The sequence below is a fragment of the Petaurus breviceps genome, unplaced genomic scaffold (assembly GCF_028583685.1).
Source record: "Petaurus breviceps papuanus isolate PSGF00001 unplaced genomic scaffold, PetGlider_PUasm1.0 90925, whole genome shotgun sequence".
Lineage (NCBI taxonomy): Eukaryota > Metazoa > Chordata > Mammalia > Diprotodontia > Petauridae > Petaurus > Petaurus breviceps.
In genome coordinates this window covers 11,746,322-11,773,464 of record NW_027187380.1, presented here as the reverse complement: position 1 = coordinate 11,773,464, position 27,143 = coordinate 11,746,322, and the positions used below count along the sequence as shown (strand labels likewise).

At 39.3% G+C, this 27,143-nt stretch overlaps 1 protein-coding gene and 1 long non-coding RNA gene across 6 annotated transcripts in view; one reads left to right on the top strand and one right to left on the bottom strand.

Annotated features, from left to right (window-relative positions):
- The first annotated feature begins 851 nt into the window (after positions 1-851).
- Positions 852-14,478, top strand: LOC138152492 (uncharacterized). The gene is made up of 3 exons (XR_011166116.1): positions 852-984; positions 1,664-1,852; positions 14,342-14,478. It is a non-coding gene; the product is annotated as an uncharacterized lncRNA (long non-coding RNA).
- Positions 1,887-27,143, bottom strand: part of SRP68 (signal recognition particle 68) — a 53,226-nt gene continuing 27,969 nt past the window's right edge. For 2 of the 5 annotated variants that reach the window (XM_069076327.1, XM_069076328.1), the window contains exons 9-16: positions 23,877-23,975; positions 16,818-16,882; positions 16,375-16,531; positions 12,770-12,864; positions 11,570-11,699; positions 9,897-9,972; positions 7,295-7,347; positions 1,887-5,473 (exon numbers count right to left, since the gene is read on the bottom strand). In XM_069076327.1, coding sequence (XP_068932428.1) covers positions 5,246-5,473; positions 7,295-7,347; positions 9,897-9,972; positions 11,570-11,699; positions 12,770-12,864; positions 16,375-16,531; positions 16,818-16,882; positions 23,877-23,975 — 903 coding nt within the window. In that variant the 3' untranslated portion in view covers positions 1,887-5,245. Of the gene's footprint in view, positions 5,474-7,294; positions 7,348-7,678; positions 7,729-9,896; positions 9,973-11,569; positions 11,700-12,769; positions 12,865-16,374; positions 16,532-16,817; positions 16,883-23,876; positions 23,976-24,522; positions 24,610-25,656; positions 25,781-27,143 lie in introns of those variants that run through there. The other 3 variants (XM_069076332.1, XM_069076331.1, XM_069076329.1) reach the window with 3 other exon arrangements.

Below are 27,143 nucleotides of genomic sequence, written 5' to 3'. Positions count from 1 at the left end.
AAGAGGGAGAGGGAGGAGAAAGGGAAGGCCTGATGTCTAGTTTACTACCAGCACACTGTCCTTTCATTGGGTTGAGGGAGGTACGCCCTCCTCCCACCAAAACTGAGCATGAACACACAGCCTGAACCTTCTGTGAGAATGAGTCACCCTTCTGGCATTACTGAACCATAAGTAGTTTACACAAAAGACACCTACAGCACTCTAAAAAGAGAGCATATCAGAGTTGGACTCCTAAAGTTTTCTTATACCCTCTTTAAAACATACTTCTTCTTTCCCTCAACACCAAGAAAGGAGTGGGAAAAATCTAAAGTGGCCAAGGTTTGAGAGCAAAGTCAGAGTAGATTAATAGGATATATGCTAAAATAAACATCAAAACAAACAAAAAAAACCCCCAAACTTCATCTTTTCCCTTATCTCTTCAACTTCAGCAGAGGAAGAACAGGAAATTCAGTCATTTTTTTTTTTTTTAATTTTTGGAGCCTACTTGATCTGTCCTTATTTCTAAAAGTTTGAACTAGACATTTTGAACATAATGAAGATATGTTAGAGATGGAGCCAGCTGGGCTTACACATTATGCTAATGGCGTCACTCACACAGCCAGGGCCCACTGGACGATCACTCCCACATTGTGGCTCCCCCTCCTGGTGAGGTTGGGAAGGAAAGGGAAAACTACTCGAGGGCAGGGAGGACCCTTGGCCAGAGAACCACAGAGATGGGGGGTGGGGGGGCGGCACGCAGAAAGGCAGATTTCAGCACAGGGACAAGAGGACAGAAATGAGTCAGCCTCTTCTCCACTCCTCTCTAACGCCCCAAGCCCAACAATAAGGGCCACGCCTGCACGATCTGACCCAGAGTCAGAGCTGTGGGAGAACCAACCCGCGGGCTCTACACTGGGGGGTCAAGATAAAGATGTTACCTGATTAACAGCATAAACGAATCATCCAACACTCCCTGGGAACTATCAGAGGCGTACAAATTCTCAGGTACAGATGGGATACGTGATAAGAGACAATCTAGCTTCAAGACTAAATACTGGGTGACTTCTGGGCTATTCACACCTTTGCTTGCTATATCCCACCCTTTACAGAAGCAAGAGTTGACTATGCTTAGCTCTATATACTTACCTGCCTCTCTCTTAGAAGCATTGTGTTTCTTGCCAGAGTGCCTTTGGGAGGAATGAGACCTCCAAGGGCAACATGGCCTACTTTTTTTTTTTTTTGCTTTTTGGAGGGGGGGAAGGTAGGGCAATCGGGGTTAAGTGACTTGCCCAAGGTCACACGGCTAGTTTTGTGTTAAGTTGTCTGAGGCCGAATTTGAACTCAGGTCCTCCAGACTCCAGGGCTGGTGCTCTATTCACTGCGCCACCTAGCCGCCCCTACATGGCCTACTTTTAAATTAAGGTCATAATGCCCAGACTTCTGGGGCATGAGAACTGATATTAAGTTAACTGAGCTGAATAAAGGCATCTGCCTCAAAACATGGCCAAAAACATTCTGCCAAATCACAACCAGTTTGCCACAGTATGGGACAACTGATGAGAAGTAAAGATGGCATCTGAGGAACTCTCATTATGGTAATTCTCAATAGCTTAATATCAAGGAAAAGAAAGATCCCACGATAATGATTTGTTACTGATAGATTAATCATGATCTTTGGTTTCAGATCTCTTTGGTCTTTGCTTTCATCTACTTGGGATCTGGGATCATGTTTAATCCAGACCTCTACACCCCTTGGCCACTCGCAGTGCTGGGCTGGGTGCCTCAGCATTCAGTAATGTAGTGGCAATGTTAACTAGTTACCATGGATTTCACCTAATGAGACACATCCCATCCACAAGTGTGCAGCACAAAGGTATGTACCAAATGTATCATTGTACCAAAAAGGCTTTTCAGAGACCAAGATCTTAGATTTTTATTGTTTCCATGGGAGGAACTCTTACAGTTCCCAATCCATTATTTTTGTTCTGAAAATGGAAACGTTTTATTTTATGCTTCTATTTATATTCAGATACCACCAGTTCTTTTTCTGAGGATGGATATCATATTTTCATTATAAGTCCTGCAGAGCTATCTTGGTAAATTATTGTATTGCTGAGAATAACAAAGTCATGCACAGCTGACTGATCATCTTACAATATTGCTGTTACTTTACACATAGTATATTTCATTTTGCATTAGCCCATGGAAGTCTTTCCAAGTTTTTCTGAGAGCATCTTGCTTATCATTTCCTATAGTACAATAGGATTCCATCATAATCACATACCACAGCTTGTTCAGCCATTCCCCAATTGATGGTCATCTCCTCAATTTCTAATTCTCTGCCCCTAGAAAAGAGCCACTATATTTTTGTACACATAGGTCCTTTTCCTTGTTGGTTTTTTTAAATCTCTTTTGGGACACAGACATAGTTATTACTAGGTCAAAGGATATGCATGGTTTTATAACACTTTGGGCACAGTTCCAAATTGCTCTACAGAATGGTTAAATCAGTTTATAACTCCACCAAGAGTGTATTAATGTCTCATTTTCTCCACATTCGTCATTTACCTTTTCTGTCCTATAAGTCAATCTAACAGGTATGAGGTAGTACCTCAGAATTGTTTTGATTTGCATTTCTCCAATCAGTAGTGAGTTAGAATGAAAATGGAAACATTTTAGAGATGAATCTGGTTTTTATTCCTCTGTAGCTATAACCAGTATGTCTTTTCTATCTTTGGATATTTTCCTGGGCTTCTGATATTTCAAGCTCTCCAAAATAATGTTTACTGAACTGAATTTGTTCAATATCCTATATAGGAACTTTTTAATTAGTTTGGGGATTTGGACCATTTTTTTTGAGGCAATTGGGGTTAAGTGACTTGCCCAAGGTCACACAACTAGTAAGTGTCTGAGCCCAGATTTGAACTCAGTTTCTCTTGACTCCAGAGCTGGTCCTCTCCACTGTACCACCTAGCTGCTCTTCAATTAGTTTTTAAATTTAATTTAATGATAATGAAGATGCTAGAAATTCATATCTGAAGAGCAAAAAACCAGTAAGTTCCTAAAGTGAGCAGGCCAAACCTGAGGTAGTTTTCTTTTCAGGGAGACTAATGGTCATCAGTTTTCAGGAGGACAGACACAACCTTCAAGTTCAGGCATGATGTTGTTTGCTTGAAGACCCTGCTGCTACGCTGTGATCTTAAGATATGAAACTCAAAAGTTGAAGTATCCAAGTAGCTCCTGTCCTCTATAGTTTGCTGGAGGCTGGACAATTTGGTGCTTCACAGCTAATGGTGAAAAGCACAGGTGCCCCATAGGGCAACCAGGAAGAGAAGTCAACCAGACCAATGTTTTATTTTAAACAGGGAAACAAAGAACTCTCACTTGATTTAATGCAAAACTGGAAAAGGAGACAGGACATCAAAACAACATACATGAAAGGAGGAAAAAGGAAGGAGGCACAGCAGTCAGAGAGGGGCTAGGCCAATCTATCAGCTGACTCAACTCAACATTTTCCTAAACAGAACAAATAGGCGTTAAGAAAGACAGATTAGGATAAATCACTACCTTCCCAAAATGTGTTTAAAATTTCATTACTTGATAAATTAAAATTAAAATTAAAAGACAGCAGTTAACATCTGCTCCTAAATCTTGCTTACTTAGGAACCCTGTTCCCCTTCACCCAAACTGTACATCTCATAGATTTAATTAAAATGAAAATCAACACCAGCAGATCTAGGCATCTGTTTTAAAAATATAAATGGAGACTGAATTGTTTCTCTTCCCCCTCCCCCCAAACCCTCCTCTTTTCTCCACTTTGAGAGATGGAAGGTTCTTGGGTCAAATCCTACTGCTGATGTGGTTAGAAGACAATGAATCAAAGGAACACAAAAGTCACCCACTTAGGACAAAGTGCATGTCAAATTCGTAATACCAGAAAATTTCATTCCCTACTTCCTATCCCAGTGGAAGCATTTTGTTTGGTATCTAAAATGTCATTGTATAAAACAGTCCAGGGATCAATATAAGCAGCTCTATGCAGAATGATAATCCTGAATCCGTTCACAACAAAGCCAATCACAGGAACAACTTGATTGCATCCGATGACCAGATGTACATACATTTACATTTGGCTGTCAGGCTCTTTATAACAAATCTGTTTGATATCCAGTGACACTATGTGAAAGGCTGACTAGGCTATCTGAAGAGAATGTGCCTGTGCTAAATCTATTTTCTTGACTGTCTTTAATACTAAATACAGTAGCACAAGTCCTTGCCACTGGCTCATTAAAAATTCTAATCCTTATGACAATAAAATTCCATTCAGAGCAACTTACTGTGACATTAAGAGGTAAAGGAGACATTCTGGTGTGAATGTTGAAATGGACAAGGCAAGAAACTCCATTTTAAAATGGAAAGGTAAGGAAGAACACTGACAAATACAACAGTAAGCTGTCTCTAGAAATACCAAGATAGAATTTTTCTTTTTAAAGATAGCTCCTCTAATATATCCTCGTCTAGCATCATCAATAGCAAAGTTACCAGGTAGGCCTTGATAGGGTAGACACATAATAGGGTATCACCCTGGAAGGGAAAAATCAAGGTAGTAGCAAGGTTTAATCTCAGGAAGATACCACTAAATATTAAATTAGGTTATATAAAAATTATTATGGTGTCTGCTACCTTTGCCTTTTAATACAACATTTGGTTTAATCATTTCAGGACATATTCCTTTAAAAATAAAGATCCTTTCTTATGATACAGCTCTTTAAAACTGAATTGGGGGTGAAAAGTAAGGCAGGACCAACATTTTATACATTTTCATAGTAATGATAAATGTCATCCAAGGATTATATATGCTCAACATTATCCCCATAGGAAGGACAGGTTGGTTTAAAATCCATTTTACTTATGGGAAAAATATGATTCTAGGTGTGGTCCATGACTGGTATGTACTCTCCCTGAATGCATCGCTGATTGAAATATAAGTTCCAAGAGTTTCATGGGACAGAATGGCATTGCCCCCTACCCAGGTCTTAGGGGAGATAGAATAAACTCACACACACCGATCAGGAAAAGAATATGGTTTCCCTCTAACATACTGGTTAAGTATGCAAGTGCATACACATAGAGGACATAGGGAAGATGTTAAGACCCCAAGCCACCCTGGGCAATTTCAGACCTGAATTTAATATTCTGAAGCTTTCTCACAAAACAGAGCAAGAATCTAACCGCCCCCCCTCCCCCGCCCATTGTAGAATATTAATTAGCTCCTGAAACCAAAAATGCCCTTAATATATCCAGTCAGGCCACTCTTGGTCTTCTGTTCCACCTTGTCCTCTAGGGGTGGGAAAGCCACGTGATTGAGGGCCAGATCAAAGAACAAAGGCTTGCAAGGGATGGGTTTGAATCCTGGTGGGAAGTGAACGAGGTTGGCTTGCTTGCTGATGAGAGAAGGATCCAGGTAAAAAGTGTCAAATCGTTCAACAAGAGGCTGAAAATCAAATAAGAAATTAAATCCTAAATGTTATTAGGAATAGCAACTGACATCCCTACTTTAAGTAGTCTAGAGCAATGGTCTTCAAAATAAGGGTCCTGTCATGAACTCAAGAGGTCTGAAAAATCATTTAGGGTGGAAAGATGGTTTACATCCATCCTTCACTATAAGAGCCAATCCAATCCAATCATATCTACCAATTATCACCCAACTCTATTCCTTCCCTCTACTATACAATCAGCCAGCCTCTGCCCTTTTATGACATGGAGGGTCAGCCTGAAGGGCTGTTACAATCTAACCATGATCCTATACAGCTGTCATTGGGAAAATTCCTCCCCCCACCCAGAATGCCCTCTCCTTGTTCCCCTATATCACCTTATAGCTTTGGGACAGTACAAGGTGATTTGAAAAGGATAAACAGACATGGTAGGGTTATGCTCAACATTGCAGATCTCATTGCATTATGTTTCCCCAAAACCTATCTCTCTTCCAAACTTTCCCACTTCCTATTTCTGCTGAAGGCATCTCTATCCTTTAAGTCATATAGGTTCATATCCTTGGTATCATTCATGACAGCTCATTTTCATTCACCCCACACCGCCAAGCAACTGCCAAATCTCTACAGTATCTCTGTATCTATCCATCTGTCCATCCATCCATTTATTCATTTCTCTCCATTCACATAACCAGGTCTGTAGCCCTTATCACCTGTTGCCTGGATTACCGTAATATCCTATTTGGTTTCCCTAATAAATTTACTATGTGAGTTCAATAAACTCCAGTGGCTCCTTATTGTCTCTAGGATCAAATATAAACTGTGCTGTTTAGAATGTAAAGTTCTTCATACTGTGGCCCCCAGCTACCTTTCCAGCTGTGTGTGTGTGTGTGTGTGTGTGTGTGTGTGTGTGTGTGTCCGTGTGCATATCCATCCTTTCTTCACCCTACAGCCCCATTACACTGGCCTTCCTGCTGTACCACACACTCAAACAAAACTACAATTAAAATATTCAAAAATGGTTAGGAAATTGGGTATGACATCATCCATTAAGCAGAATTATGTAAAGAAAGAATAGATTTGTATTGAAAACTTTCTGCTGAGTTGAAATCAGAGAAAATTTGCTCTTGCTCATTGTTTTTGCATGGTGAAGGGGGAATATCTAGACTGGGAGAAACATGAAAGCTGCTCCATTCACTTGATTCATTCAATGAACCAATCAACAAGTATTAAGCACCTACTACATGCCAGGCACTGTATTAATAATCTTTCAACTGAAAAAAAGAACTCAGTCCCATGATGACTACAATGATCAAATTAACTTAATAATATTTACATGTTTACTCTATTCCCCAGGAAATCACAGAGACTTTACAAATACAGAGGTTTTTCTGAAAATAATGAAGCATATTCAATAGCATTGCTCACTATAATACCAATTAATAATGAACAAAATATTAATAAATATTAACATTTTAATAAATGAGTTTCTGTGCTGATAAAATTTTAAAAATACATTTACTTAATCTTTATCATATCCCTTTTCATTTCTATCTTTATTTCTTAAAATATATGTTAGTACAGGTATATAATTTATAAACAAAGATGCATATATTGGAAGTTTATGCTCAAAACTTTTTATTGTTAAGTATGTGCAATCAAAAAAAGCTTGGAGACATTGTGCATTATAGAAATGCTTTCGGGGCTTTTGGTGAAGGGTAACAAAATGATATCTCATATCCTAGTACTACTTAGTATAAGTAGCTAGTCTCATAAGTCTGGGCTCTCACTGCTCCTCCCAGAGTATCAAAGCCTAGACTTACCTTATTGTCCTTGATTTGGGAAGGAGATTCTGTTTCATGAGGGTCATTTGTATCTGAAAGATTCAGAGGGGAACAATAAAACTTTAAAGTGCACAGGTTATACATATAAGACAGTTTATAATCCTAAAACCCGAGGTAAGAGGGCATCTACTATGTAGGAGGTATCAGTCTAACTTCTGATAGTAAGGCACACATGTAGGGAACATATGTGACCAAGGCAATAAGTCTTTTGTACTCCAGGACCTTGCTCTACTTCTGAGACAGATAAAGACAAAACTTGGAAATATATTTAGCCCAAGAGAAACTATCATTTCTCTGAAAAAATATTAGACTTTTCATTGTATTTCCTACACATTCTAATATAGTGGGAGGGATTTGGTTCCCTACCTCTCTCCTTCCTTCCAGCTAGTTGAAATCACAGAAAGTAGGGGCACCTAAAAGAGGTAACCAGTGATTAATCTGCTAACCAAGTTCAAAAACACATTTAAAGGTCCTGAAGGAATTTTCTGAACCAAGTGGAAGCTGGCCATTGGCTGGAAGAAGACTGGCTATATCTTTAGAGATCTTGAAAAATACAAACCCTGGAGATTTCTTAACATTTCTGAGAGCCATCAATTCAAGGCAGGGAACATAAAAACAAGCTTTCCAGAGAGACAAACATAGAAAGGCAGCATTCCAGGCAGAAAGTGGCTTCAAAAGCTGAGGTCTCTGGCAGCAGAGAAGAGAGTTGACTAAGGATTCAATAAAGAACTGGTCTCAGCAGTCAACAGCCAAGCTGCAGATAAAAGCAGACCCAAGAAGCTCAACTGAGCCACAAAAACCGGAGAGAAGTAGCTTGAGAACCACATCAGAAGAGAAAGGCTAACTGGGATCCTGCAGTATAAGAAATCTTGGCCACATATCCCTACAAGTATGCCTCATTACTCCTGCTCTCTATGTTTGTGTCCAGTCTTCCCAGAGGCTGTGTATCAGTGAGACAGGAAGCCCCAGGGTTACAGAAGGAAGTGGGGGGTGGGGTGGAATATATTTGCTAGGTACTCTTCCTACTATGCCATCTTAGTGAATGCCTTTGCTTTGAGCTAACCTCATTTCCTGGCTGGCTTACTGGTAGAAGCTCTTGGGCTCCAGTTTAGGAGTACAGAACCACAGAATACCTGACATAGCAGTTGTCCTTCTGGGAACCTAATTTGCAAGTGTGAACTGGTGGGAACAGCCTGGGTGGGGGTGTGATACTAACAAAAGAAGTAGCTTAGCATGTGTGTTAAATGAATGAATCAGCATAACAACTTCTCTCCTTATCCTTCTAAGTTAGGAGTTTTAGGGTCTAGGCTTGGTTTTTGGTTATGATTTCTTGAATATTTTGATAACTGTATTTCAATATAATTAATAGCACCTGCCTCCCAGGGCTGTTGCAAGGATCAAATGAGGTAACATCAACTGGCTAGCCTATGTACACGCTGCTGTTACTATCGTTATTTACTTTATATAATTAAAAGCATTATTCTGAGAAGGGGTCTATGACACAAAAAAAGCTTAAAAACACTTGTTTTAAATCATCTGGCTTACTGCTCAACAGTGAAGAGTCAAGAGTAAGTACATTCAAAATATTCATAGCAGCTCTTTTTGTGGTGGCAAAGAATTAGAAATTAAGGGGGAGCCCATCAATTGGGGAATGGCTGAACAAGTTGTGGTATATGCATGTTATGGAATACTATTGCGCTATAAGAAAAGAGGAGCAGACGGTCTTCATATTTACCTGGAGAGGCTTATACGAACTGATGCTGAGTGAGAAGAGTAGAACCAGGAGAAATTTGTACACAATTACAGACACAACGTATGTGTGATGACCAACTTTGATAGACTGGACTCTTCTCAGCAATGCAGTGATATAAGTCAATCCCAAAAGACTCATGATGGAGAGAAATGTGTGCATCCAGAGAAAGAACTAGAAAGAACTGAGTTTATATCCAGATGGAAGCAAAATACCTGATCTTTTTCCTTTTCTTGTTTGGTTTTATGTCCTCTTTACCATATTTCATTCCATCTGATACAATCCATCTTTATAACCTGACTAATGTATAATGTGAAAGTATTTACAAATCCTATACTTGACTATATGCTGCCATGGGGGAGAGGGGAGGGAGGGGAACAAAATGTGAAACTCAAGGAATTGTGGAATTGAATCTTGTAAACTAAAAGGAAACAAACAAATAAATTAAAAAAAAAAAGGTAAAGTACATTCAAATGGTTTCAAAGAATCACCAGGGAGAAATTCTTAACCTGTAAGATATCACCTTCTAAAAGCAACTTGGGATAGGGGTGGCCAGGTGGCTCAGCGAGTAAGAGCACCGGCTCCAGTGTCGGGATGACCTGGATCAAATCCGGGCTCAGATACTCAGCACCACACCCAGAAATAATAACTGGCCGTGTAACCTTGAGCAAGTTACTTAACCCCGATTACTTTAAAAAATAAAATAAAAAAAAAAAAAGCAACTTGGAGGAAGAACAAGGAGGCAATGCTGATACACTTTGTTAAGAAAAAGGGCATAGAATAGAAGAGTACAGACTTTGAAATACAATCTTCGAGGAATAAGAAGCTTACCTAAGATAGCAGCTGCCTGTAGAGAGTATTTTTCTGATTTCACCTGAGTAATCAGCTCCTGGACATCAGGTAGTTCCTACAGTATTTTAGAAAACATTAGTCCATGATGAAAGGAAGGTTAGTGAAACAAAATACTATAGTATGGCAGATAAAACAAGCCAGAATGGGCACTACTTAGAAATAACATTATTTAATTTCTTTTCCCATTTAATGTCTTCAAAGAACTTTACTCTTTGTTCCTATATACAATTTTAATCTCTTTCACATAGAGAGGACAATTCAATGGGCTAATCAAATGGGATTTTTCTTCCTATCACACTTCTTTTGGCTGTAGAAACAGAAAGGATCTAGTGAGAGCTGGAGTAAAGCAAATACATTAAACTGTCCCCAGTGATGCTTCCCATTCCCAAACCCTAAATTTCCCACCTTTTTCTAACCTACTCTATATACTAATTGCCAGATGAGCTTTCCTTAAATACTATTCTTAATGTGGTTCAAAAGACAATCAGCAAACAGTACAAATTCTTAGTTAGGGGTGTTACACATTCAAATTCCTCTCCTGGCATGGGAAGCCCCTTTTTCTCTATCTAATGTTATCTCCTATTAATTCCTCTGCAGTCTAGCTAGTCCATTCTCCTTTCTGCCCCATAGATACATCACAATTATTCCCACCTGTCCGCTTCTGTCCACAACAGACACCTCCAAAGCCCCACTGGACTCTTACTGTACTAAGCTGTACCAAAAATTTAACACATTATATAATGTTCTTTAAAGTTCAAAAACAGTTTAATGTGCAGGAAAAAAAAAAAACCCTGCCTTACTATCCAAATAATGAACTTGTTGAAGATAGAACCCATATATTATATCTGTATCTATATTGATATCAATATATAGATATAGATGTATTTTTGTTTGCTACTCAGCACCAAGTACAATTCTAGGAACACAACTTTCTGACTTGCTTAGGTACCTATTATATAATGTACTATAAGAAAACCATCGTCACCTCTGTGTAGTTAAAGAACATTATAGTCACTTTCTTTCATAAGCTGAGTCAAAATTTTCATTGTTTTACATTGTTTGAAAGGTCCCAGAACAGCCAATCTCTTCACATCTAGTAGTAAAGCTTTCAGACTGCTGCACTTGGCATGATTTTAATCAAAAGAATACTTTCCTTTCTACAACCCCACCTCCTCCTGGAACAGCCTGAAGCCCAAGAATAGCTCTGCCACTGGGTCACAAACCTGTAGTCCACAAGGGCTTAGTGCTCTTTAGGTTACCTTTCAAGTCCAGCTTAAAAAAGAAGCCCAATTACTTGGCCCCTAGCATCTAGAGGCAGCTATATTGTATAGCAGTAGAGTGTTGCGGCTTGAGTCAGCACAACCTGAGTCCAAATCTGACTTCTGGCAGTACCTTATGTGACCTTGGGCCAGTCACTTAACCATCTGCCTCAGTTTCCTTATCTTTAAAATGAGGATAACACCTACCCTCCTAGGATTGTTGTGAGGATTAAGTGAGATAATGGTAAAGCTCTTAGTGTAGTATGTGGCACATGGTAAGAGCTATAAAATATTAACTATTATTATTTTCTATCATCATCACTATGTCCCCATAAAAAGCTCCACTGAAGAACTTCTTATTTCTCTTAGAAACCAGGAGAGGACAGCTCTAACCTTCAGGCTGTTTTGGGAGGCTCCTGTTTGAGATTGCACTTCACTGGCATATTTTAGGACTCGATCGTACAGGACAAGGGCTTCACTCCATTTCTTCACCAGCACATAAGATTGAGCAATGAAGAAACACCTGGTGGGAAACAAACCACAGGAATTTAAAACAACATGTACTTATATTTTCCTTAGTTTTCCCAATTGTTCAGGCTAAATTTTAACCAAGGTAACAAGTATTCCAGTATCAGAACAAGGGTTATAAAAAAAAGGTCTCCAGATTTCAAATATTTAAGTTTGCTGCACTGACCTCGAAGTACTTGAATCATATCTCTAATGCTGATTCCACGCACTTTAACTGTTGGCTGAACAAGTAAAGGAGGGTGGTCCTCTGGAGCAGACAAATAGTACAGGAACACTCTTTCTCCAAATCAAAAATACTGATAACTGGATCTCTTTAGGATAGCCTGAGGAGCTACTGTCCTAGACAGATTACACTAATGAAAGGATCATGGATACTAAACCCTGCCTTTAGAGGGTTAAGTTTCATTCACATCTTAGCTTGAATTTAATAAGATCATCAACTAGTGAGTGCAGCTGAGCTTAGAGGGTGAGAGAGTTTTGATTGGGGTTAGAAGAAAGGAGAAGTTTTGGATTAATTGGGGGATTGCGGACAAGCAGAGGACACAGGATCTCTGAAGGACAGAAAAAGGAAATAAAGAGTTCAGGAAGAGTAATCAAAGGGTGGGAAAGCCAGGGGTCAGTTTGCGCATTCTCAAATTAAGTAAGCATCAAGAAGAGCTAAAAGGCTGAAAATCTTGCTCTCCCTAATTCAGCTCAATATCTTCCTATTCAGTTCTTCTTTCTCCTTTTCTGGAAGTAAGAGGAAGTGAAAAAAGGAGGTTAGAGGACATGTGAATATATAATGTCCCCTCATTACTAGTAAATTGTATTGGTATTGCTGGTAAAAAACAGACCATTTGGAACAAATTCTTATGAAAAGAAATGATAACTTTAAAAAACTAAAATGTCCTATTCCAGTTACTGGGAAAATTTTCCTCACTGTAGTGGTTATCAATTTCTTTATAGAAAGAGATGTGCTTCCAATTCTCACATGTTACCTGCAAACAAAACACTACAATTTTTTTGAGGTTGTTAACTTCCTTTGTTATAAAAAACAAAAGCCCTGAGGCTGATATTTGAAGTTACCTGTAAGCCTTGTATACCAGTGTCTTGAGTCCTATTTCTTTTTTGAAAACTTTGTCTTCCTCTAAGCCAGGCAACTGGAGCAGTTCCACCAGATTCTGCTCAAAAAGGAAATGATCTCAAATTTAGATTTTAGGAGTTTGTAGGAAGAATACAAGGGACAAAGGAAACAATCTGGACGCATAGCTACATTAAATATCAATATCCTTATCAAAACCTTTCAGGTATGATTTAGTGATGAGATGTCTGGTATGCCCTTTCTTCCCTGTTTGCCCACTGAAGTCCAGAAGCAATGTGGTATAGTGAAAAGGGCACTGAACTTGTTTCATTCATTTGTTAAATTTTTATTTTCAGTTCACATTCTCTCAGTTCTCACTATTCCCCTTCCCTTTTCCCCCCATTGAGAAGGCAAGAAATCTTAAGATTTCTACACCTAGCATTTCAACAAAGAAGAAATCACGAGTCTGGGCCAAACCCTTGAACACTTCCCCACCCCACAAAAATCCCAAACCAAGCCTGCCAACCTTTCACGTGCTAGTCATTTTTTTTCATGCCCCTGAAAACCTAGGCCAGGAGAAATGGCCTATTTTTCCTTTCCTATCGCCCTTGCCAGACCCCCACACCTGTCCCAACCACTCTCTCCTTTGAAGTTCATGCATACCTATAGATCTCCTTGTCCAGATACTTGTTGCAGGCATTTACTGATCTGCAGATACCTTCTCTCATCTCTCAATTACCTTAGGACTTAGCTCATACTCTTGTTCTCCACTCCATACCTACCCTTCATCCTGGATGATTTTAATATTCATACACTGATGTCTCTTTGAATATTCTATCCTCCCAATTCATCAACCTATTAAATTCCCACAGGAGCAGTGACACCTTAAGATAACACTTTTATCTAAAAATCTTTTGCTTCTATTATTTGAATTTTGAAACTTCCCCTGTATCAAAATGTCTTTTCAATACTCCCACTACCTTACTAAATCTGCCTCTAACTTCATCATGTTGTCTGCTTCATCTATTCTTTCCTTGTTCTTCCAGACCATCACCACTATTTTGGCTTCACTTTCTTCCCTTCAAGTCTTGATCCTATAGTTAACCAGTCCAACAAGGTACTTTCTTCAATCCTGAATTCCCTGCCACCAGGTCCTACTATTGTTCTCATATTAGCACATCTCTATGATCTGCTCTGTCCCCCTGACCCCCACCCCCTACCCCCCATGGCATCCTGCTAACTGGGTTCATTACAAATTCATGTTTTCTATCTTACCACCCTCCTTTGATTTCTCTCTAATTCTCTTACTCCCCACTGTACTTTTTCCAAAACTTTTTCTTTTCTCCTTCTGCCCCCAATAGCATATCTAGGACCTAGCAGACAACCTGATCTCCTATTTTACTATGAAAATTAGGCTAGCCATTCCATCCCAAGCTCTCTCATCTCAAAACCTCTTTACATTTTTTGACCCAGTCTTTCTTACTTTGCTCCAGTCTTAAGAAGAATAGATGGCCCTTCTCTATGCCAAGGTTACTTCCTCTACAAGTTCCCTTGAACTCATTTCCTTTCTCTTTCAGGAGCTGACCTGACTCCCACAGTCATCCAGGGGAACAATCCTTGTGGAGAAAGGGCCTGTCATCTATCTATCCATGCACCGCCAATACCAACAGATGACCAACTGCTTCCAATGTGGGCCCAAGAGCCCCTTTCTTTCCCCACCAGGCCTGCCTCCTCAGTCAGCATTTAGAGGAGATGAAGCCTGACAACATTCTGGCGCTTACAGTTCTCATCTCCTAAGTAACCACAGCTACTGAAGTCCCAGAAAAGAAAGTTCACCAAATTCCATGGCACCATCAAACAGTTCAAACTGTCAGGAAGACTCATTTTCCTGAGTTCAAACCCAGCCTCAGACACTTACTAGCTGTGTGACTTTGGGCAAGTCACTGTTTGCCTTTTGTTTCCTCATCTGTAAAATGAGCTGAAGAGGAAATGGTAAACCACTCCATTATCTTTGCCAAGAAAATCCCAAATACAGTCACAAAGAGTCAGATATGACTGAAAAAAATGACTGAACAACAAAAATTATAATATAATCTGCTTAAAAGAAGGGACCTCAGGGACCTGTCTTGCATTTCTATTTGGATTTCCAGAGCTTGACACAATGCTTTGCACAAAGTAAATGCTTAATAAATGCCTTTTCATTCATTTAACCCATACCCTTCAAACAAACAAAAACACCACACTCCATTTGACCTGCTCATTTCCTCAAACTACTTGTTCTCTCTCTTTTCCCTTTCACTACTAAACTACTAGAAAGATAAATCTAAGAAATGGCTTCTACGTTGCCTTACAACTTCCTCATTTTATATTCACTTGTCAGTCCTTTGCAAAAGGAGGCTTCAGGCTGCATCTCAAAAATTTCAGCAACATTCAATAGTCACCCAAATGCCACATCCTGCATCTGCCTCCTTTGCTCTACTACTCACATGGCCACCACCCCAAATCAGTACTTCATCACTTCTTGCCCAAGCTATTATAATGAAGCTACTCTGTTTCAAGTCTTTTCCCTCTCCAACCTGTTCTACACACACCCTACCAAAAACGCCTTCCTATAGCATATGCCCAAGTTATTCTCCTGCTGCTGCACCTTGGATAAAACCCAAAGTCCTCAGACTAGTATTCAAGGCCCTCCATAATCTACATCCTACCAACCTCTTTAATCTTATTTCACATTGCCCCCACCCACATATTCTTATGTTCTAGCCATGTTGGACAATGAGCTGTTTGCCAAACTAAGTCTATTGCTTCTCACCTCTGAGCATTTGCAAAAGCTATGTTTCATGTCCAGAAAGAACTTTTTCGTTATTCTTATCTTCCTTCAGATGCCATCTTCTCCAGGTCACCCTCCAGTTGGCATGTTCTCTCCCTCTTCAAAATATCCTTAGAGCATTCCTTTGCCCTCATTACTCCTCCCTTCCCCAGGAAATGTTATACTCCTAAAGAGCAAGGACTAATCCATGTTTGTCTTTGTATCCTCAGTGCTGCCTCATCCATAGTAACCACAGAATACCTGATCACTTTTGCTAAAAATAATCTCCCCCTCATATAATCTTTGCCTTTATCTTTCATTTGGGACTTAAATGCTGCCTTGTACTGTACTTCTAGTATATGTACATGTTATGGTGAATGGAGAAAACAGTGGTCTTTGAGTCCCGACTATAACACTTACCAGCTGGGTGACCATGGGCAAATCTATTAACCTTTAACGTTTCTGAGTCTCGTTTTCGTTACCTGTAATTTGGAATAATACTTATAGGGCTGTGGTGAGAAAAGCACTTCGTATAACTTAAAGTCCTAATTACTATTTTTACAATGACAATGTATGCTCTGTGAAGGCAATCAGTGACCTCAGTTTATCTCCCCCTGGATCTCCTAGCACCCTGTAGGGTATCTTACATGTAGTAAGTACTTAATAAATATTTGCTGCTTGACTGGAGTTCACCAGGTAACAGGTGTTACCTGCTGGCAGGCCCTTTCATGCTATATTTTTGTCCAACAAACCCAGAGAGCCCCTGAAGGTTGGGGTCTTCCTTCTCATCTCAAATGTCACCTGGAGGATGATGTCATAGAGGCGGATCAGGTCCTGGGGCCGAGGAGAGCGCTTGCTGTCATCCTCTGAATGCTGCTGCAGCAGTGCCTTCTGTAGACCCTTGGCCATGCTTTCATTACGCTTGATTGCAGTGGACAGCTTGATGAAAGTCAGGTAGCTAGAAGGCACCATATAGCAGCTCAAGTTATGCTCAGTGAAAGTCATTCTGAGTTCTGAAAGTTCACATAAATGCCACTGTTGCGAAACTTGGTATTAAGGGAAAGAAATGGAATGGAAAGAAGAGGATTGAGAATATTTCCTATTCACTAGACATAAGCCATAAGCATTGGCTTTAAGTAGTTACGTTTCCTAATAGCAGGTATAGAAGAGAAGCTTCCAAAAGTAGCAAACTAACCTTAGTAACTCCCCTCCTGCCCTGCCCCAATTTCAGAAACACCTCCTACCTGTGTAGGTATTGCAAATTAGACACTTTCCCAGACTCTCCATCAAGGCTGTTCTCCCTTTGTTTCTACAAAAATTAGAAAAAAGGGATCAGGTAGAACAGTTGTTCCCAATCTTACTGGAAAGATCATAAGATCAAAATTGCAACCCCTTTGATAGCTGTGTTGATCACACTCAATGATATGATATACAAATACCAGACACAATAGAATCTAGTATACTACAGTAGCTCTAATATTAATCAGAAAAAAAGATATACATTGGAAATAGTTGGTCACTCAGTTGCAATGGACACTTGAAAAATGGGTCTGGACCATGGGGTGACTTTCTTGGGTAGGCAGATAAAAAAAATGTAACATGTATCTAGTCATCCACCAACTTCCAAGACACTCCCACCTTCCTCAAAATGACTCTAACTATGGTCCAGCCCTCTCTTAGAATACAATGATAAATACTAACGACCCTTTAGATGTCCTGGACTCAAACTTGACATATTTCTTGCCCTTTTTTTTGGGGGGGGGGGGGGGGTTGAGGGCATCTGGTGGTGGTGGTGGTTGGGGAGAGGGGACTGGGTCTTCTATCGATATCACCCTGCTAGAAGTGCTGTAGTCACTTACAGTCTGATCCTAACACTGATTAGCACAGAAACTTTAATCTACCCTAACCTGGGCTGGTTGGTTCCTCCTTGGGCAGCCTGGCAGTCCTCTGCTCCTGGGAGCTCACCAAATCTGGGCCAGACTCAGTGTGAATACATGATTGGTGTTAGCCTTACTGCAGCCATAACTCAAGCAACACCACCAGCTTCAGTGGCCCCCAGGAGCAAGGATTAGAGGTGTGTGCCACCAAGTTCAGACCAATGGACTTTTCAATGAACTTCACATTCATAGCACTTCAGTCACTGACATACAAGGCCGTATCTTAGATATTATTATTCACAACTGTTCTACTTCTAAGGACTCTGAAATTCGTATTAGTCTTCATTCTTACCAACACTCCTAATGCTTTCACTGGTCCAGCTAGTTCCACTTCTCTTCACATTCTATGTTCCAAAGTCAGCCATTTCACAATGCTCTCACACAATGCTCTCATTTAGCATCCTAGAATTCCTCATTCATATTCTGACATAACGACATTACTAAATTCCAAACCTAGGCAACTTCATTATCTGATTTCCCTGATCCCAGGCTGCCAAACATTGTTGGAAGGAGATCATGAACTCTAGTCAATTGGCTCCACTACAAAATCACACTATCTAACTTGAGATGGACTCTCGCTATTGCTGGGAAAGTAACTGATCTCCTGCTGATTCTCTATTGCTTCCCAAAGCTGTGTGTTCTTGGATGCATCATTTAATTTCTGGATCTGTAAAATGAAGAACATGTCCCCCTTCAAAACCTTTTTCTAATTTCCTCAAAAATCTAACTAAAAGATCTAGGCTATTCCATGGAAACTTCAAACCTCAACACTTCTCTGTACCCTCACCCATCTCTTTTCCTTTCTTCTAATCTCACAAGAGACAAGCTCCTTCTCTTGGATGTGTGTTCTCAATCCCACCCTAGATTACCTCTTGTAGGTCCTTATTACACCAATCTTATTCCTTCCTTGCCTCACTATCTTGTGTATTTTCCAATCTTTTTCCTCTCTGAATCCCAAATATACTCAGGTTTCCTCTTTATCAAAACAAAACAATCTTTCTCCAAATATTCCTTTGATTTTGTCACCTCTCAAGTCAGCACCACATCTACCTTCTTCCATTCACTGACACTAGCTTGTCAACCTTTGTAATATGCTTTCTATTCCCACCATTCTATTGAAACTGCTCTCTTGAGTTACCAGTAATTGCTACTAGACAAAAATCAATAGCTTTTTCTCAGTTTTCATTCCCCTTAATGTTTTTTTTAGTATTTGACACTTAATGACCACCCCTGCTTTCTCTCCACTACATAAGTTTCTTTTATTAGCACCTCACTGCACTGTCCTAGCTGGCTGACAGGTTACTAGACTTGGAGTCAGAGAAAAGTAAATTCAAATTCTGCCTCAAACATTTATTAGCTATGTGACCCTGGACAAGTCACACTACTTCTCAGAACCTAAATTTCCTCTTCTGTAAAATGAAGATGATAATAATAGCACCTAACTTACAGGGCTGTTGTGAGGATCAAGTAAAATTATATATAGAAAGCATTTTATAAGCCATAAAGAGTGGGCTATTATTAGTCAGTCAATAAGCACTTATGCAGTGCTCACTGTATGACAGGCACTGTGCTAAGAATTAAAGACACAAAGAAAGGCAAAAATACTGTTCCTACCCTCAAGGAGTTCACATTCTAATGGGGTAAACAACCTTAAATAATTACACACATATTGTACATCCAAGATATACACAGAGAAGATGGATGCTAATCTCAGAGAAAAGGCACCAGCATCAAGGTGAATTGAGAAAGCTGTTCTGCAGAAGGTGGGATATGGGCCGAGATGGTGGAGTAAAGGCAGGAAATTGCCTGAGTCTCCCCAGTTTCCCTCAAAACTATTTTATATCATATTTCAAAATGAATTCTGGAGCAATAGAATCCACAAAAGGATGGGGTAAAACAACTGTCCAACCCAAGATAACTTAAAAGAACTGCAGGAAGGGTCTGTCTCACTTGGGTAAAAGGGGAGCACAGCTCAGCCTAGGTGGTATCTGGACAAGCAAGAAGGAAGTCCCCAGCCCCACCACAGATCAGCAACTGAGGCTTTGTGGCACAATGGTCCAGTGATGAAGCCTCCAGCCCTAAAGCAGCAGACTAGAAAGGCCTGCCAGACCCAGAGGCCCTGGCACAGCCAGCTAGACTAGGTCTTGGTCTTCTCTTCTGTCTTTATGCTTACCCCTGGGTGATCTCATGCACTTTACGACATGACTACTGCCTCTCTACAGATAGCTCCCAAGGCCTTATCTCCATCTCCTATCTCTCTCCTGACCTTTTTAGATTTTTATTTCCAAGTTCCAAATGCTTACTGGATATTTCTACTTGCATGTCTCACCCACCAGTACCTTAAATACAACATGTCTCAAACTAAGAATATTCATCTCCCCGCCAAAATATAACCCTCCTGACTTCCCCTAAACCATTTCTGTCAATGGCAACATCATTCTACCAGTCACCCAAGCTTGAAACATTGTTCTTTCATCTAATCAATCATCTTAATCTTAAATCTAATCAGTAATCCTTTAATTCTACCTCTGAAATGTCTGTCTTCGTATCTATTTCCACTGCTATCATTTTAGCCCAGTCTCTCATTACCTCTCACCTGGACTGCTGTAATAGGCTCCTAACAAGTGTCCTTACCTTCAGTGTCTCTTCCACTGCTAATCCATTTTTGCAGAGTTTGCAAGATTTATTTTCCTAAAGTACATCTCTCAACATGTTACTTAACATGTTAAAAAAAAAGTATCATTGTTTTTCTGCAATCAACTTAATGAAATTCAAGCTACAAAGCCCAACAATCAAAGCATTCTACAACTTGGCTCCAATCTACACTTTCAGCTATGTTTCAACTAATCCCCAATATATGCTATATGTTGTATACATAGAAAGTTGTATTCTTTCTATTTCTCAGATGTCCCGTGCTTTCCTTTTTCCATGTCTTTCTTTACATTCTTCTGTATGCCCTGAATGCCTTCCCCGTCACCTCTCCCAACTCTTCCATTTAAAATATTAAGCAATTTATTAATATAAATACATAAGAACAGAAGTCATTCTCTAATAGGTAAGTAGTCAAAGGATATGAACAGACAATTCTCAAAAGCAAGGTTTGCTATCAATGCCTATATGAAATAATGTTCCAAATCACTAATATTAAAAGAAACGCAAAATAAAACAACTCTGAGGTTCCAACTCACACCCATAAGACTGGCAGACATGAGAAAACCAAGACCAAAATTCTGTAATATATCATTAAAGGGTTTCTTTGTGAGTATGACAAGGTTGACAAACTGGTAGGTCACTGTGAGATGGATGGGTTTGGGACCTAAGTAGTAATTTGATTAATAGACTAATGTCAACCTAAAGCAGTCTCTAGTAGAGTGTCCCATGGTTCTAGTTCTTAATTTTTACTGATGACTTGGATAAAGGCCTATATGTCATGTCCATCAAATTTTCAGATTACACAAAACTGTGAGAGATACCTATGGTGACACAAACAGAGCCAGGATCCAAAAAGGTTAGAACAAATCTGCCAAATATGCTTAGGTAATATTTAATAACAATCTTAAGTTGTACACTTGGTTTTAGTCATATATAAAAATATAGGGTGGGGGAAATATGGCTAGGTAAGACTTCATGTTTGAAAAAAAAGATCTAGGGTTTTTTTGCAGACTACAAAATTAGTGTCAGTCAACAGTATAACATGGCAGTCAAAAAGTAGTAGAAGATTCATTTTGCTTCATCATAGGCTGCAGTATGCAGAAATCAGAGACAAGAAGTTCAGTTAGCAAACTCTAACAGGTATGAGATTGAAACATGTTTAAGAATCAACAGGAAGACAGGGCTAAGATAGCATAGAAAGAAACAATGCAGATGATTTCCCATCCACAACTCCTCCAAAAAAATAAAATGCACCAGACCAAATCCTGATGCAGAAATCTAGGAGTCTACAGATGCTGGGGTTAGGGAAAGAACACTGTGGAGCACTCCAACACCCAGGGAGGTCCCAGACCCATACTGGGGCACACCCAGACCAGGGTGCTGCAACAGGGACAGGTGTCAACTGGTAGCTTTGTCATTCATTATATAATCTTGGGTCACAGATACAGAGTGGAGTAAGAAGGGGACCTGTGTACTGCTCAACAATGTCACTTTCTTTCCCAGTTCCTGGGTATTATACTGGAAAAGGAATAAATTCAGAAGATAGTAGCAGTAATGATGTGACTCAGACCAGGGTCTCACTGTCACATCAAGCCCAGCCTGCAGAGGAATAACCAAAGCAGGTTGAAGCAGAGTCTACAGTTCCGACACTTTGAATCAATAAAGTTTTCCAGCTGGCTAATAGTAATAGATTCTAGCAGCAGTCTACTCTTGCACAGACCCAAACCTAGGTTAGGAACTTGCAGGGTTCAGACCAAGAGGGACAGCAATGAGACTTTGCCTTGGATCAGATCCCTTTGGGAACACAATGCCTACAAGGATTCAGATTGTCCCTGAAATCCTGAATAACACAACAATCCATATCCCATGAAAGCAGTAACAGGGTTAGCCCAGACCTTCCCTCTAGAAGTGTGGCAGAGTCCAGCCCTAACATCAAGTCCCAAATCAAGAAGTAGGCTAGAAGAATGGTCAAACCAAAAAAAAGCACCATACTGAGCAGGAATACTTAAGACACAAAAGCAGAAGAGAATGATTCCAAAGTATCTACAAACTGAACTAGAATTCCTAGAAGAGATGAAGTAAGAGTTAAAAAATTTATTTATAAATGGAATGAGAACGCCTAAGGAAAAACTGAAAAAGAAATGAGAGCTATAGAAGAAAGAATTAGAAAGAGAACAGCCTGGCATAAGCAACAAACTCCCTGAAAATCAAATGGACTAAATAGAAACCATTGACTTCATGAGGCAACAAGAAATATTAAAATAAAGTTAAAAGACTGAAAAGATAGGAGAAAATTTAAGGTATAAATTACAGCAAAAACAATTGATCTAGAAAATAGATAGAGGGGAAAAAAATTTAAGACTCAGTAGACTATCTGAATACCATGACCAAAAAAGAAGCCTGGACATCCTATTTCAATAAATCTAAGAAAACTGTCCAGATTGCTTGGAACTAGAGATCAAAGTAAAAACAGAAGGTATTCACTGGTTATTCTCTGAAAGAAACCTCAAAATGAAAATTCTCATGAACATCATAGTCAAAATCCAGGGCTTCTGGCTCAAAATAAAAATTCTGCAAGTACCCAAAAAGAAAGCTTGAATTCAAGAACTAAGGAGCCACAGTCAGTATCACATACAATTTAGCAGCCACAAACAAGGAGATGAGGTGGTGTGGAGTGACACCTGAATCTTACTTTTATGTGAACTGTTTAAAAGAAGAATGAATACACACATGTGCATATATTTGAGCACAGAAACACATAAACACAAGAGGTGGGTAAGAAATAAATTTAGCTTAACAGGAAAATAGGAAGGAAAGAAAACAAGAAAATAGGAAAGAAAAAAAACAGGGAAGAAGGGGCAGTGAGAATAAACTCTAAGGATGTACAAAAAATACCTCATAGCTCTTTTTGAGATGGCAAAGAATGGGAAGTTGAGGGATATAAATGTGATGGAATCTTTTTGTGCTGAACTCAGTGTCATGACCAACCAGGATTCCAGAACGCTAATGCTGAAACATGCTACCCACCTCCTGACAAAGAAGTGAAGGGCTCAGAATGCAGAATAATACAAAATTTTTTTGGACGTGGCCAGTGTGGAAATTTGTTTTGACCAACTATACATGAGGATGAGATGAGAAGGTGCCTCTTGGCTGATTAAAACAAAATATTAAAAAAATTAAAAAAAAAAAAAGAATCAAGACTTGGTAATCAACTAGATATAGAAAGTTAGAGAAAAGGAAAATAAATGCTGCTGAAGTTGTGAGCTTTACTGATTAGAAAAACATGGTACTTTTTTTTTTTTAAAGCAATTGGGGTTTAAGTAACTTGCTCAAGGTTACACGGCCAGGTGTTTCTGGGTGGGTGCGAAGTGTCTGAGCCCAGATTCGATCCCCAGGTCATCCCAACACTGGGGCCGGTGCTCTTACTCGCTGTGCTACCTGGCCGCCCCAAAACATGGTCCTTTTAAACAGAAACAGAGAGGTAATATATTCAAGGCTAGAAATCTAAATCTGGAAAGTCAACTGTTGAGAGATGACAGTTGAAGCCGGAGTGAAGGACAGTATAGAACATAAAGTAAAGCAAAACAGAGGCTAAGAGAATACGTGTACTAGGATAAATGAAGATTCTAAATGCTAAAGAAATATACAGTATGTTGCATGTACTAAGAGGTCAATATAGGAAAACATGTTGGAGGGGGTTTTCTGCTATTTTACCTGATCTGGCTTGAGCTCTTCCCGGACAGCTTGTATAGTATCCCGACATTCACTAAGCAAGGACTCAAACAGACGTTCCTTGGTTTCTTCACTTTCAGCCTAAATAAAAAATTGGAGACACAAACAAGCTTTTCAAGACAACCACGATAGTAATCAGAGAACAAATAGCTTTAGAACTCTATGATTAATTCACACAAACACATACATTAGACCAACTAGAAATGTCATTTCAATTGGTACGGTTTTATATTATATACAATTTGTCTTCTCAATGTTCCTATTTGCCTTGAAATGGTTATAAATATGAAAGAGTGAACAACAGACTGAAGTCTTCATGGGACTCAGTGGATAAGCTTAATGTAATTTCCCTTACATGTACATGAAAAGAATTTTCAACTGAATATTTTATAAGGATATATTAAGTTTCCCTGCTGTAGCCTGAAGAAGTCTGTTTCTTTCTTGCCCCTGCCTTTATACAGACTATACCCAGTAACTATGTATTGTGAGCACAATTACTCATTTCTAATACAGCAACAAGCCTTGAGGTTCTATACTTCTTTCCTAGGTCTAAATAAGGGAGAAATATTGTCAGTCAGCAAAGTAAATTCTTCTTGACTATAGAAATGAAGCAGATTGAAGATATGACCCCTGCTGGATGACTACATGGACAGGCAAGAAAGATGATTAGGGGAGCATTCTCAGCAGCACTGCTGGGCATGTAACCTGGCTAAACACCTATAGGGCAAATGAAAAAGTGCTTCTTTAAGTGAACCCCTGCCAAACCACATTACTATTCTAAAGAATCTGACTGAGAAGATAGGAATGAGAAGAAAGGAGAAAGAAGCAGGGCTTGTATTACTGGCAGACCTGCTGTGAAATGAAAAGAAACAACATTCCATTACGGTATTTGACTTCCCATAGAAACTAGATATAAAATCTTTAAAAGCCATTTGACATTCAATTGACCTTCCACAAACATTTCTATAGGAAAAATGAGGACAGTCCACTCATTTAAAAGGTGGGAGGGAGAAAAAAACGAAAACATAGTTCTTTTAAGAACAATAAGGTTTATTTCCTAGTTGCTAATTAAAAAAAAATAACACAATCATAAACATGCTTCACCTACTTAGAACTCACTAGAGTTTTGGTCACAGATAATAAGAGATCTGAGCCATCTTTCCAAACCTAAAGGCCCACTGGAATGCATCCTACTTATTTAAATCTATAAGGCAAACAGTCAAAGTTAACCAAGAGAAACACTGGAGAAGTATACCTTGCACATTATGCATTTTATTTCTCACTCCAGAGCTAAGTGCTTTCCAATTATTTATTAATCAAACCCATTGACCAAATATTGCCAACTAAAAAATTTCCTGGAATTATGCAAGCTTGTAGTAGTTTTTAATGGATTATTAATGGGCTTTTTTTGGTTGTTGTTCAGTCATTTCAATCACGTCCAACCCTGTGTGGCCCTATTTGGGGGTTTTCTTGACAAAGATACTGGAATGGTATGCCATTTCCTTCACCTGCTCATTTTACAGATGAGGAGACTGAGGCCTACAGGGTTAAGTGATTTGACCAGGCAGGGTGACACGGTTAATGTCTGAAGGTGAATTTGAACTCAGGTCCTTCCTGACTCCAGGCCTGGTGCTGTATCCATGGCGCCACCTAGCCGCCCTTAAGAGGTTTAGCATTGTTTAAAAAACAACAAAAATCGATATTAGCAGGATATAGGAAATGTTGTATCAGTTTACACAATGTAAAAAATATGCCAACACACCATTTTTAGAAGAAGGAGCTAGGCTTTTCCCACTTCTCTGAAGGAGGAGGATGGTGGAAGAATCAGGAAACGGAGATGATGTGAAACCAGAGACACCAACAAAAAGCTGTGCGGCCTTTTTAAGATAGGTGTTAGGGGTTGGGGAAAGGTATGAGGTGCAGAGGGAGAAAAGGTAAAGTTTTGTTTTACCGGCTTAACAAGAATATCCTCTATGCTTGTGTCAACAAGAGGCTAGGGCAGGGCTGAGAAGTAAAAATTCAGATTAAATAGTTTAGTTGCCAACTGTCATCTAATAATCACTTTGAATAAGCGGACGACCTAAGATAATTTTGACTGCTCCATCAAAATTCTAAGCTTCAATGAATGTTTAATGGTAACCTTAAAAGATGAGAGAAATGAGAGTTAATTGACTAGTTATATTTTCAAAACACCCACATATAAGGTGAATCAGAGTCTACTATTCCTGAGAGGTCCTACTAATGATTTTGTTAGGGCAGGGCACAGCAGAGCAGGGTAGGGCAGGGTGAGGCAGAACTATCTTCTAAACAGGAAGTCTTACCTTTATTAGGGATCTTTCACTATTTTTTTGCAAATCTATCTTCAAGATCAAGGGAACTAATGAAAGGACAAGAGAGCAAAAATAAATAACAAAACCCCACGGGGGGGGGGGGGGGGCATCTTGCCAATATGCCTTAAAGACAACACCATTTAAGCCTAGGTCTTCCAAAAAACAACAAACAGACTGGCCGGTAGCAGAAGAAGGCATCACGGTCTTGCTGGTCCATTTTTCCAAGTGAGAGAGATGAAACATGGATAAGCTCATGACATAAAGATAGGAAAACCAAAGGTCTAGCATTTTGTGCTCTATTTAAACCCTGAAACAATCAATTTTAGGTCAATTTGAAACACTCCAGGATGTGCTTTTCTACAGCTCAAGATCATTTTCTAAACTTTTTTTTTAGGTTGGTCAATAAAAAGGAAAATCAAATACCCTAGGAACGTGCCCTTAGATTGGAGATACCCCCTGGCTTCTAAAGCACATTCAGTGCCTAGTTTGTCTTCCTTGGTCCACAAAAATTGTTGGAAGGTGGTAAGGTAAAGAAGTACTATAAAATAAGGCAAGTCTGACTGCATTCTTAATCCTACCCACAGAAGGACAGCTTAGCATTTGCAGGGGGTGAAGAGAAGGAAGGAAGGAAAGAGAGAAACAAAATTAAGTTAGTATTAAAGGATTAAAAATAAAATAAGAATTGATAGGTTAAGCTTTCATATTATAAAAAACTTTTTTTTAAAAGACCCCTTTCTTGTTCTTTTTTTAATCTGAAAAGGATAATTAAAGGTAAAGAAAGAATGTTTCAAACAAGCCCCAGAATATTATCACAAAGCATCTGCCAGTAACATTTCAGTTGAAGTACAACCTTAAGAAAAGTAGACAGAAGTGCAGGATAAACTGAGAAAAAGAGAGGGTGTGTGTGTGTGTGTGTGTG